Here is a 12,644-nt window from a genome sequence, read left to right as displayed (position 1 = left end):
AACACTTTGAGGAAAAAAACAAAGTTTCAATAGGGTACTTACTGGTGTGGCGGACTCCTGGTTGGCGTTGTGGGTTAATGCACTGGATTGCAGAATCGGTTTTAACCTCAAAGTCGCAGTTCAAGTTCACCAGCCACTCCTCTGAAACCCTATACAGGGTCACTATGGGTCAGAATCGACTCGATGGTACTTAACAACAACAACCACAGGGAATTTACAGGTATGCTAATCAATAGACACCTCATTCAGTTATTCTTTCAATATTTATTGAACACCTGTTGTGGGCCAGAGATAGGAAATACAGAAATGAGTAAGTCATGGCCTCTGCCAGCCAGGGCCTCACTAACTAGAAGAGGTTGTTGTCCTTAGTTGTTAGTGAGCCCATGTGGCTCGTGGGTGCCCCCATGTGGCCGAGCAGAACTGCAAGCCGATCAAACACATGTAATTAAACAATTACTGAACATTGTACCTAAAGTAGTCACTGGATCATGAGCAACTTGGTGCCAGGAAGTTTTGTCTTGGTCACTATTGCATATCTGTTATACCCACTGCCTTACACAAAGCAGCTGCTCAAAAAATACATTTTTGTTAAAGAAATCAGTAGTGCTAGGGACACACAGGTGTTCTGGTGTGGAGCTGTAGGGTAAGCACTGGACCACAATGTCAGTTTGAATTGCAAAGTTGGCGGTTCAAATCCACCAGACGCTCCTCAAAAACTCTATACAGGGTCGCTATGAATTGAAACCAACTCAGTGAAGTAAACAACAACAAAGGCACTCAGAGAAGCTAATACAAGCTGGGTTTCTAAGGACACTCCCTGGAAGGTATGGTGGTTGAGCTCTGTCTGTGTTCTCAGTCAGATGCCCACACTGGGCAGTGCCACCCTCCTGGAGTAAAGTTCTAGGGATCTCCTCTGCCTATAGTCCTCCTGAGACCTGGCTCTCAGTGACCAGGTGCCACGTGCCCCTGGTTTCCTAGACAGTTTGTTCATCTGCAATGTGCTTTTACTTGTGAAAAACACAATTTTTATCAATTTGACAAGCCACACATAAAGGCAAATGTGAACCCTCCCCACACCGCTTCCTTTTCTGCCCTGTGTGTTTCTAAAGAACAAAGGCGGCTCTGCAGGTCTTCTCCCCACGTGTGCTTGTGTGCATAAGTCCGGTTTTTTTTGTTATTTAGCATCTCTGCTTCCCTTTCATTCCTGTAGGGTGTACTGAAGGCCCAATCGACCTGGTCTTTGTGATTGACGGATCCAAGAGCCTTGGTGAAGAGAATTTTGAGACTGTGAAGCAGTTTGTCACTGGAATTATAGATTCCTTAGCAGTTTCCCCCAAAGCCGCTCGAGTAGGGCTGCTCCAGTATTCAACACAGGTTCGCACGGAGTTCACCCTGAGAAACTTCAGCTCGGCCAGAGACATGAAAAAAGCCGTGGCCCACATGAAATACATGGGCAAGGGCTCTATGACAGGGCTGGCCCTGAAACACATGTTCGAGAGAAGCTTTACCCAAGTAGAAGGAGCCAGGCCCCTCTCCACACGGGTGCCCAGAGTGGCCATTGTGTTCACCGATGGACGTGCTCAAGATGACGTCTCTGAGTGGGCCAGTAAAGCCAAGGCCAATGGTAATGTGGGATGGAGGTGTGGCTTACATCTCTCAAGGTTCCGGTTTCTTAAACTGTCTCTCGGGCCACAGCTGGCCAGCTGGGTGAGAGCGTCTTTAGCCAGGAAAGGAAGGTTTCTTGTCATTCACCATTATGTACCTTTACTAACCTGCTACCTGGAGGCCTAACAGAACCCCAGGGAGCTAAATAAAGGGCTATAAGGAAGGAAGAGTCAGCACACAGAGCACACCGGGGAATTAACACTGTAATGTGCTAGCCAGCAAGTGACCATCAGTGGGGAGGATCATCGCTGCTCGTACCACCCACCACAGATAAATCACCCCCACGGTTCCCTGACACTAGGCTGGGCCACTTTAGACTCATTCCTGGTGGGAACTCCTGGTACTTTTTTAAAACCAACACTTCAGGTGAGCACTCTGAAAGCACAATAGCCTTTGGACAGAGAATACTCTTCTGTTTGAGGAGGCAAATTTCACTTTTGAGAAAATCAAAATATTGGAAGGAATTATGGCTCTAAGCATTTGTGGCTCAGTAAAGCTCAGCCTCTTTTAGATTTTCCTGACCCCCTGGGTAATGCTGAGAGAGGTTTGAGGGTGATTTTAGTTGTACCTGGTGGGGCTGTAGGATAAGCATTAGGCGGCCAATTACAAAGTTGGATAGGCGGCCAATTACAAAGTTGGCAGTTCAAAACCACCAGCTGCTCTGTGGGAGAAACACGAGGCTGTCTGCTCCTATAAAGATTTAGTCCCAGAAACCCGACGTAGGGTCCCTATGGGTCAGAATTGACTCAATGACAGTGAGTTTTTGATTTGGTTAGTTGTTAAGATGTGAAATATGGCAGAGGAGTAGGCCCTTGGCAAAAAGAAAGCTAGCATGGTGGGTAGAGACAGTGTATGATGACACCACCGGCTTTCTTGAGGAGGTGAGAAAGCTTAAGATTATGTGAAAACCACATTCTTGATGTACTCGAGCAGGGAACATCACTGAATCAGGTCCTATAAGGGGAAAAGAATCCTGGGTAATACAAACAGCTAATGTGTTCAGCTGCTAATCGAAAGTTTGGCTGTTCGAGTCCATCCAGAGGTGCTGTGGAAGAAAGACCTGGCAATCTACTGCTGAAATTAACCACTGAAAACTCTATAGAGCACAGTTTCTACTCTGACACACATGGGGTCACCATGTGTTGGAATGGACTTGACAGGGAGAAGGGTATGCACAGACAAAGCCTCACAAATCAGACCTGGTACATAGTGTTGACTGACAAAGACTTGTTGAGTGAATGAACAAAGGAATAAAAGTACTAGCTATCCTGCCAATGAATTCCATTCCTCCTCACATGGATGTTCAGTCACTCTCTTAGTGAAGGAGGGTGGTTGGTTGCTATTGTCACCTCCTATTCACTCCTTTTCCGTCGTCCAGGAGAGTGGCAGTCACAAAAAGTTTCATCTTCTTCTTTCTAGTCCAGACCAGCTTGCTAGAAGTATGTCAAACCATAAACCCTCTAGTCTGCATTCCTGAAAAAAAATTGAAGGAAGCATCTTGGTCTCTGGAGACCATGGTTACGCTTTCATTTGTCTTATGAAGACCAGTCCACCCTTTCCTCCATTCAGCCTTCTACAAGTACCTCCAAGGCAGGTGGTAGGAGAGATCGATCGATGTTGATGTGGTTCTTGAATCAGCAAGATTGAGCTGAAATGATATCATCTAATGAATTAATTACTTGTATGTGTAGCTAGGAGTCCTGGTGTGGCACTGTGGATTAATGTGCTGGACTGCAAGGTCAGCTTGATCCGCAAGGTCGGCAGTTCAAGTTCACCAGCCACTCCTTGGAAACCCTACACAGGGTTGCTATGAGTCAGAACTGACTCCACAGCACCTAACAACAACAACAATGTGTAGCTAGCACAATCTTAAAATAGTAGTTATCCTTTTTAGGAAGTTGTGTATAAAGTCTCTGGGCTCCCAGACAAGTATGCTAGAATTGCCTATTGACCTTTCACAGACTAGAACAAGGCATGAACTTTTGCCCCCTGGCTTCAAGAATCATTTTATGTGTGTTTTCAAAATGGATGTAGTCTGACATATCCAGAAGAAGACATCAATGCTGAAAAATGTTAGAAAACAAGCAGAACTTAAGCCTTCATGCTGTTTTACTTTCAAATGAGTAGTATATGAGGAAGAGGTCTAATGATTCATCTTGTTGGGGGAAAATCTTTTGGGACATCACCACATCCCTTTCTAAATCTAGAGTAGATGCTTGGGTTTGTACTTTTTCTTGACTTTGGGGATTTCCATTGGCCTGCAAAGTCTACTTCTCAGTTTAGCACCTCCTCACAAGATTGCATCTTTCCAATACCCTAAGGTTCCTCTCCTGTACCTTTGAGCACTAAAAGCTATAAATGGACCTGTTGCTTAGAGGTCTTCCCAAAGAGAGTCCCAGTTAATGATCCATAAAATTGACTCTTTCCTCATCCAGAGAAAATTTGAGGGGTTAAATGATCCTACCCAGAACTGAGCAACAGGTTGGTGGTTTAGCTCCCCAACTTCAAAAGTCTCACCCTCCCCTATCTTGAGTCCTTCCCTTTTACACAAAGAACCAAAATAAAAATGATGGAAAACCGAAAAGAGATGTTGACGTGGACTCTTCAAATCATACCCCGCAACATCTAGCTGGCTCTGGGTGTGGGGCACACATCTTCCAGACTCTGAGACCACAGCTCTGACCTCTTGCTCTTTGTTTGCGCTGCACTTTAGGTATAACTGTGTATGCTGTTGGGGTAGGAAAAGCCATCGAGGAAGAGCTACAGGAGATTGCTTCTGAGCCTACAGACAAGTACCTCTTTTATGCCGAAGACTTCAGCACAATGGGCGAGATCAGTGAAAAACTCAAGACAGGCATATGTGAAGGTACTGTTGTGTATTCTGGGAGACCCCTTAGCCAAAAGGACAGCACGAACCTTTGAACAAGCAGCTCTCAGCCCGTTCCTTGTAAATACTCAAGAAAGTGAGTCCTCATTGGGCAGGTCAGTGATAACCATGAGACACTACACGCAAACGACCAGAGGAGCCGGGAAGGGAAGATAAAAAATAATGGCTAACAGTGCTTCAGCAGGTGTGCTGTGTCAAGCAGTGTGATCAGCTGCTGCTTTTTTAAAAAATAAACCTTTCTTTTTAATCCAATTAAACTATACATAAAGGCATGTATGATATTGTAAACAGGTACACATTCTTCTCTATATAATACAGCTCAGTGAATTCCCACCAACCAAACAATGTAATGTGTTTTGACACATCAGTGTACTTAATCCTCATAAATCCTAGAGAAGTGATCATTTAACTAAAAAACAGTCATCATATAGAGCTGGTTCGCAATGTTAGGACATGCCTGCAATTACAGTGCAAGGGGCTGGTTGTCCCTGCAAGCCCATTGTTAGAAACTTTAAAAATATCTAATCCAGCCCTACATGACTCCTCCTCCTGCTTACAGAACATTAGGCAGTGCCTAGAAGTTAGATTTTGCTGTGGATACAAAGTCTCCTTGCTTCTCTTTGCTGCAGTTCATTTCTTATGCCAGCCTTGCTGACATCAACACTTCTGCCCCAGTCCCTGTTTCCCATTTTACTCAGGTCCTAGGTTTAGTCACCAGTAAAATCCCTCAGTTATGTGTCTTGCCCTCTAGAACATGGGTGGGGAATGTCTGGCCCACCACCATATAAGGCCCACAAAATCATTTGGTCTAGCCCTGCCATGGCAACCACAGTTCCAGCCATCACATTGTTGTTGTTGTTAAGTGCCATCAAGTCGATTCCGACCCATAGCAACCCTGTTTAGGGTTTCTGAGGAGCAGCTGGTGAGCTTTAAACGGCTTTGCAATCGGGTGCGTTAACCCACAGTGCCACACCAGGACTCCAGCCATTACATTAGGGGTGAGTTAATTTAATGTCTGACCAAATATAGCAGGCTAATTTTTAAATTGATAATTTTGTATGGCCCGTGAATTATGTCATAAATTTTGGCAGGAAAAAAAAAGGTTCCCCAGCCCTGCTCTAGAAGGAAAGACTAAGATAGAGGGAAGAAGGCCTTTCAGCGTCCGAATGTGAGTACACAGTGGTTTGTCTTCAAGTTGAAATGCCTATGGTGGAACTGCTACCACTGCACAACTTCTTCTCTAACCTGCCTTGTGGACATGACCGGACATTTCTGGAGGCATTCTTAATCAAGAAGACTCACTTCAACGGTTCAGGCTTCTCGTACTAGAAACAGTAGCCTCAGAGTGGTCTTTGGTTGCTGTTATAACCAATTGCTCTTTTAAATCTTTGGTGCCAGACCAAACCAAAGTCCCCTGGTTGGTGGCAGGTAGGTAAAGAGTTGGCCTGGGACCAGATTCCTGAAGGACATATGGATGTCGACCACTGTCAATCCTTTTGGTTGTGTTTCCTCTCAGCTCTGGAAGACTCTGATGGCAATCAGGACTCTCCAGCAGAGGACCTGCCCAAGAAGGTCCATCAGCCAACAGGTAATGTAAAAGCTGTGTTTCCAGAGCCTTCAGCTGATGCTTCCACTATGGCTTTCCTCCAGACAAAAGTTGGAAAGATGTGAAATTAAGATTTGTGTTACCTATGCCTCTTTTCCCCTTGAGCACAAAGCACGCTGTTACTCTTTGCTTTAAGCCTTATTTGGTAACTAGCATCACTGCTGACAGTCTTTTTGCCCCATTTGCCAAAGTAAAAGTTATATATTCAAGTGCTAGAAAATACAAGTACCTGACTCTGCAAATGGCTGTTTTATTCCTACAACGTTAGGCAGGTTTGACTTCAGTTTTCCTTCTCTTTACAGAGTCTGAGCCAGCCACCATAAATATCCAAGACCTACTTTCCTGTTCTAATTTTGCAGTGCAACACAAATATCTGTTTGAAGAAGACAATCTTAGACGGTCTACCCAAAAACTTTCCCAGTCAAAAAAAACTTCAGGTACTTCCAAGTGAAATGTTACTATTGCTAATAAGGTAACTTGATACCAGCCTTTTGGCTTGCCAACAAATATAGCTTAGAAGGAGGAAAGGAAAGGGGAACCAGGAAATAGGATAGAGGAAAAGAGAAGAAAACAAGCTAGTCAAATGAGAACTAAAAAGCTAAATGATATCAGAGTTCCCTACCCTCCCGCTCCCCAATTCCACAAGAAAGGCCACTTCCAGGGTTGGAAGCATATACAGCCGTCTCCTGGTATTTGCTTTACTGGATCTGCCTGCATGGAAAAGGTTGACCAGTTGGTTCATTCTGGTTCCCTCTGTATGCTGATTCAGTCCGATAGAATGTGTATTTGGGAACTGTGGTAGGTGGCAGAGGTGAACGTTTTCCATCTGCTTTCTCAGGAAGCCCTTTGGAAGAAAACCGTGATCAATGCGAATGTGAAAAGCTTATAATGCTCCAAAACCTTGCGAATGAAGAAGTAAGAAAGTTAACACAGCGCTATATCCTTTTCAAATATTATGTTTCTGTGTGGAATGCAGAGGTGATTATCAAAACAGCACAGATCCTGTACAAGCATTTGTGTAGATAAAAACGGAGTAATTTCTATAAAGTCCAGAATAACCAACTCCAGAAGAGGCCTTTAAGGTAAGAAAGTGGCCTGGGAGGTGTCACAGCTTAGTGTCAGGGTCTTGCACTTAGCTGCCATGTGCTGTTGTAGAGGTTAGTAATAAACCCAATTGGGGAGAATTGCAAACTAGAGAAAACAAAAAACAAACTTACTTATCCTCCTCTCTGCTGGGAGGATATGTACCAGTTCTGAATGACATGAGAGGTAGACAAAAGTATACATCAAAAAGTATTGCTACTAGGGTTCCAGTTCATACATGAATGAGTATATTCCAAACAAACATGTTTAAACATGTCTCTGTGATGAGTGAATGGCTGCAGACAAGTTCTCAGCAATACACTTGTCTTCATTTCATTAGGGTGTCTTGGGAGAGAAAAGTCCAATCAAAACAGTGGCTTCTCAGGGAATCTTTTGGACCAGTTAAATTCAAGGCAGAGAGTTCAACTCAGAAAGTTATGGTGACTGTTTTAAGGGGTTCCAAATGAGTAATCTTGATAGATTCTCGTGAAGAACACAGGATGATCATGGGGGCTTCTTAGGAAGAAGTTTTAATAAAATAGAAAACTGCACTGGGGAGAAAAAGTTCAGGAAAGTTGTACCAACAAATTCTTTCCCATCATGACCATGCACCTACTCATCCTCCAAGGGTGACCAGGGCTGTACAAGGAGAATTATTTGGGAAACTTTATTCCATTTGGTCTGCTTTTCTTCCTTCAGACTCCTTTTTGTTCCCCAAACTCAGAACATTTCAAAGGAATATAATTTGGAGTCCTGGTGAGGCGCTGTGGGTTAATGTGCGGGACTGCAAGGTTGGTTTGAACTGCAAGGTCAGCAGTTCAAGCTCGCCAGTTGCTCCTTGGAAACCCTATACAGGGTTGCTGTAAGTCGGAACCAACTCAATACTTAGCAACAGCAACCGCAACAACAAGGATGCCCAGAGTGCTGTGTTGATTCGGTGTAAATTGAATAATGCAGAATTGTTTGAGGAAGGGTTAAGAGAGATGGAAACACTATTTTCAAGTGTATAGACCTAGATGGTGGAGATGATGAGAAAAAGCTTCACATATCGATATTTCATTCAATAAACTTTTCTGTGATTCTGTAGCAATACTTTTGGACTTATCCTTGCACAGACAGAGAGCAAGAATGTAGAATGCAGAGGTTTCATACTCAGTCTAAATACCAAGCCTTTTCTTTTGCCCCAAGCAGAGCTGCAGTCACATTTGGATTTTGTGTGCAGTTACTGGATAACTGTTTCTGTATGTTTTTGGCTGCCAAAATCTTTTATATCAGCACTCTAAAAGATGAAACACTCTACCAAGGGAACAGCAGGATCCAGTGATTGATTGAAACAATATTACAAATACAGGGACTGCTGGGGAATAATGGAGAGAGCAGGCTTCAGTGCTTTCACACACTGGACACGCTGCCAGCTACTCTGAACTCAGAATTGCAGCAAGCTTACTGATGTTGACTGATATCTTTCTCAATGTGTGTTTAACTAGTCTGTAGGGAAATGGTTCAATTCTGAACCTCCTCTGTGCCAGTGGGTTTACATAATGGGGAACAACAGCATAAATCAGTTCCTGTCCTGAAAACTGGAAATAGACTCCCCTAAGTTCAAACCCATCAGCTACTCCTAGGAAACCTTATGCAGGGTCACTATGAGTCCGAACTATTCGACGACACTTAACAACAACAGCAAAAGTAAAGTAAAGGACCCTAATGGCAGTGGTTAAGCATGTGGCTACTAACTGAAAGGCATGTGGTTTGAACTCACCAGCTTCTCTATGGGAGAAAGGTGGGGCAGTCTGCTTTCAAAAAGATTTACTACCTTAGGAACCCTATGGGGCAATTCTACTCTGTCCTATACGATTGCTATGAGCTTAGTTTTTTGTTTTTAAGGAAAATAGTCTTTCCTATAGTGGTTAATACAGGTTAAAAAAGTCTGGGCTCTCATTCCGCTCCCAAGCGGGGGCAGGTAGATAGTGCTCTGTCTACAGAGGAAGACAAGCGCCTGCTCTGGTGTCCCTGTCCTTTCCTTTTCTCATCGCACTTCTGGAAACTGAGGAATGCAGACACGAGGATGTAAGAACATAAGAACATCTTTAGAATTCCTCAGAGTTGCTAAATCTAGTCCGTCCTCCCTTCTCTTAATGCTTCATCTCACTTTTCAAGGCCTAGTCCTGACCTTCTCTTTACCACATTTCCAACTTTATCACTGCCAGCTCCTGTTGTTGTTAAGTGCCATCGAGTCAGTTCCAACCCACGTTGTTGTTAGGTGCCATCGAATCAGTACCAACTCATAGTGATCCTATGTACAACAGAATGAAACACTGCCCGGCCCTGGGCCAACCTCACAATTGTTGCCACACTGGAGCCCATTGATGCTGCCACTTTGCCAATCCATCTCGCTGGGGTCTTCCTCTTTTTCTCTGACTCTCCACCTTACCAAACATGATAACCTTCTCTAGCGACTGGTCCCTCCTGACAATATGTCTGAAGGATGAGAGACAAAGTTTGGCCATCCTGGCCTCCAAGGAGCACTCTGGCTGCACTTCTTCCAACACAGATCTGTTTGTTCTTTAGGCAGCCCATGGCACTTTCAATATTCTCCTCCAACACCATAACTCAAAAGCATCAATTATTCTATGGTCTTCCTTATTCACTGTCCAGCTTTTATATGCATATGAGGTAATTGAAAATACCATGGCTTGGGTCAGGCGCACCTTAGTTCTCAAGCTGACACCTTTGCTCTCCAACACTTTAAAAAGGTCTCCCTGTATAGGGCTTCTGAGAAGCAGCTGGTGAATTTGAACTCGCAACCTTGCAGTTCAAATAGACTTTGCAGTCCAATGCATTAACCTACAGTGCCACACCAATGCAAATGAATATCCAAGCAACAGAGCAGTGCAGTGGAATTAAAAAATTAGAGACAAAAAAAGGTTCAAACTGAGCCATTTGGCTTTTGATAATGTTACAAAAATACTTAACTTGAAATATTTTTGTAAGTATTATTGTTGTTGTCGCTGTTGTTGTTAAGCACATTGAGTTGGTTCCTACTTAGTGACCCTGTATAGGGTTTCCAAGGAGCAGCTGGTGGGTTTGAACTACGAACCTTGTGTTTCTCAATCCAGTGCTGATTCTACAGTGCCACACCAAGAGTCCTATAAGTATTGTTTTTGTTGTTGTTAAGTGCCATTGAGTCGGTTCCGACCCATAGTGACCCTCTATAGGGTTTCCAAGGTTGGTGGATTTGAACTGCTGACCTTGAGATTCAAACTGACTTTACCATTTGGCACATTATCCTGCATTGCCTCACTAGGTGTTCAGTGAATTACTCTAAATTTCCAATCCAGGGTTTTTAAATACTTGATAGCAAAGGGGGTTAAAAAAAAAGTGAAACCTTTTATTTGTCAAGATAGTCAAATTTCTATGTAGAAAAATTAACTTGCATTTGAATATAAATAAAAATAGGCAATTCTGATTCTTCCTTAATTTGAGATTTACTAGAAGAAATGACACAGAGAATGGAAGCCCTGGAAAACCGCCTGAGATATAGATGAAGATTGAAAGTGTTCTACATGTTTTTACGTGTCATTGTTTTGAGGATTACCACAAAAGCAGAGCCCAAAGCCTGGGCTGTCTTCATGTCTGTAATGTTGGGAAATCAAGCACAACTGGTGCTAAAAAAAAAAAGCTGGCTTGGTATAGAGAACAAAGACAAAAATAGACAGTAACAGGTATAGATTTTTTTAGGGAAAACAATCTTTCCGATTTCTAAAATGAGTTCACCAAGTGAGGATAAATAAGCTATGCAAAGTAGTCTGTAATATACTGAGGACATGATTTGCTTCTGCGCCTTCCTGCCTTAGATGGTTGCTATCTCATTTGACTACAAAATGAAGTGCGCACGGTCTTACTTCTGTAGAAGTTCTGGCTATCGGAAAAGCTATTTTTTTTTGTATCGGACTTTACCTTGATAGATGTATATGGATGTATGCGTAAAGTTGTAAAACGTGCACTTGGATAACAAGTTGGTTTTTTTTATACAATATTAAAGTTCACTACTTGAGAATGCTATTCTGTGTAACATTCTTAGCTTAACTTTAGATGCAAGATATGTATACATGAGAAACGACTTATACACATGAAACAAAGCTGAATCGCAGTGGTATTCTGGAAAATACAAAGTAATGCAGTACCATTTATTCCCCATCAGCTTAATAAAAGTTAGCAGGTTTGATTAGTGTTGGTAAGAATGTGGAGATGCATACTCTCTTTGGAGAACAATCTGCTGGTTCCTACTAAAACTGAAAACCACTCAAGGAGCAGCACTGAATGGTAATTAACTAGGAGACTTGAGCACAGACTAGAGTGTATACAGGCAACAAATTAGAAAGAACTGAAACATCCATCATCAGGACTGATAAACTTGTGGTGTGCGCCATACTGTAGAAATGCTACAAGGAATGCTACATCTACATGTATATGTGGTAGAATGTTACATGTACACGTGGTAGAATGTTACATCTACATGTATAGTGGTAGAACACATAAGTAAAGATGAATTTTAAGTGCTAATGACAGAACATGTTCAGCATTATCATTTTTGTAAACCCTTTTAAAAAACACTGCTAGGAATTATTTAGAGATACTTAAGTATGTATATGTAAGTACACCAAGATAGTCACTGCCTCTGAGAAAGGAAGTGTAGTAGATACAGGGTCAAAGAGGATTTCAACTGTATCATTAAAGATATTTATTTAATGATACAGGGTCAAAGAGGATTTCAACTGTATCATTAAAGATATTTATTTGAAAAATATATGAAGACACAGATGGTACCTGAGCTGATGGAGAAACTTAAAGCAACAAGCCACCCTGCCACTGGTATCTTCTGTAAGATGTGCTGGTGGTTATGTGCCATGGAGTCGACCCTGTACAGGGTTTCCAAGGCCATAGATCTTTATGGGAGCAGAAAGCCTCATCCCTCTCCCGCGGAATAGCTGGTAGTTTCGAACTGCTGACCTTGTGGTTCACAGCCCAATTCATATCCACTACACTACCAGAGCTCCTTAAGACATGAAGATATCCACAATGACATCCTTCGCATGGAAACCAGTGTTTTGGGCATCGAGATGATGCTTTACAACAAGCACCTTAAATAAGCTTCCAGCTATTTTTAGATATTTCAAGACACGCATTTCTGTCAGAATGGCTTCCTAAAAGACAGTGTGTTCGAGTAGGAAGAACATCTCTTGGCATCCATATCATCTGAAAATCATCTGATTGTCTAAGTATTAGAATTATGATTTTAGAAATTAAATTTTGATTTCATATTTTTGAGTCATCCATTCAACCTAGTTGTCTATACATTTCCATTAGGAAACATTTAAAGCATTGATTTGGGTTGACATG

At 42.6% G+C, this 12,644-nt stretch overlaps 1 protein-coding gene across 2 annotated transcripts in view; it reads left to right on the top strand.

Annotated features, from left to right (window-relative positions):
* MATN2 (matrilin 2) overlaps nucleotides 1–11,300 on the top strand; it is a 248,589-nt gene extending 237,289 nt beyond the window's left edge. The window contains exons 13-18 of one of the 2 annotated variants that reach the window (XM_006859193.1): nucleotides 1,211–1,624; nucleotides 4,379–4,531; nucleotides 6,069–6,140; nucleotides 6,461–6,595; nucleotides 6,997–7,095; nucleotides 10,734–11,300. In XM_006859193.1, the coding sequence (XP_006859255.1) occupies nucleotides 1,211–1,624; nucleotides 4,379–4,531; nucleotides 6,069–6,140; nucleotides 6,461–6,595; nucleotides 6,997–7,095; nucleotides 10,734–10,789 (929 nt within the window). In that variant the 3' untranslated portion in view covers nucleotides 10,790–11,300. The remainder of the gene's footprint in view (nucleotides 1–1,210; nucleotides 1,625–4,378; nucleotides 4,532–6,068; nucleotides 6,141–6,460; nucleotides 6,596–6,996; nucleotides 7,096–10,733) is intronic. The other variant, XM_006859194.1, reaches the window with a different exon arrangement.
* Nucleotides 11,301–12,644: the final 1,344 nt, after the last annotated feature.

Source organism: Chrysochloris asiatica, unplaced genomic scaffold (assembly GCF_000296735.1).
Source record: "Chrysochloris asiatica unplaced genomic scaffold, ChrAsi1.0 scaffold00031, whole genome shotgun sequence".
Lineage (NCBI taxonomy): Eukaryota > Metazoa > Chordata > Mammalia > Afrosoricida > Chrysochloridae > Chrysochloris > Chrysochloris asiatica.
The sequence above is the reverse complement of the archived record's forward strand: the minus strand, read 5'-3'. Positions and strand labels throughout refer to the sequence as shown.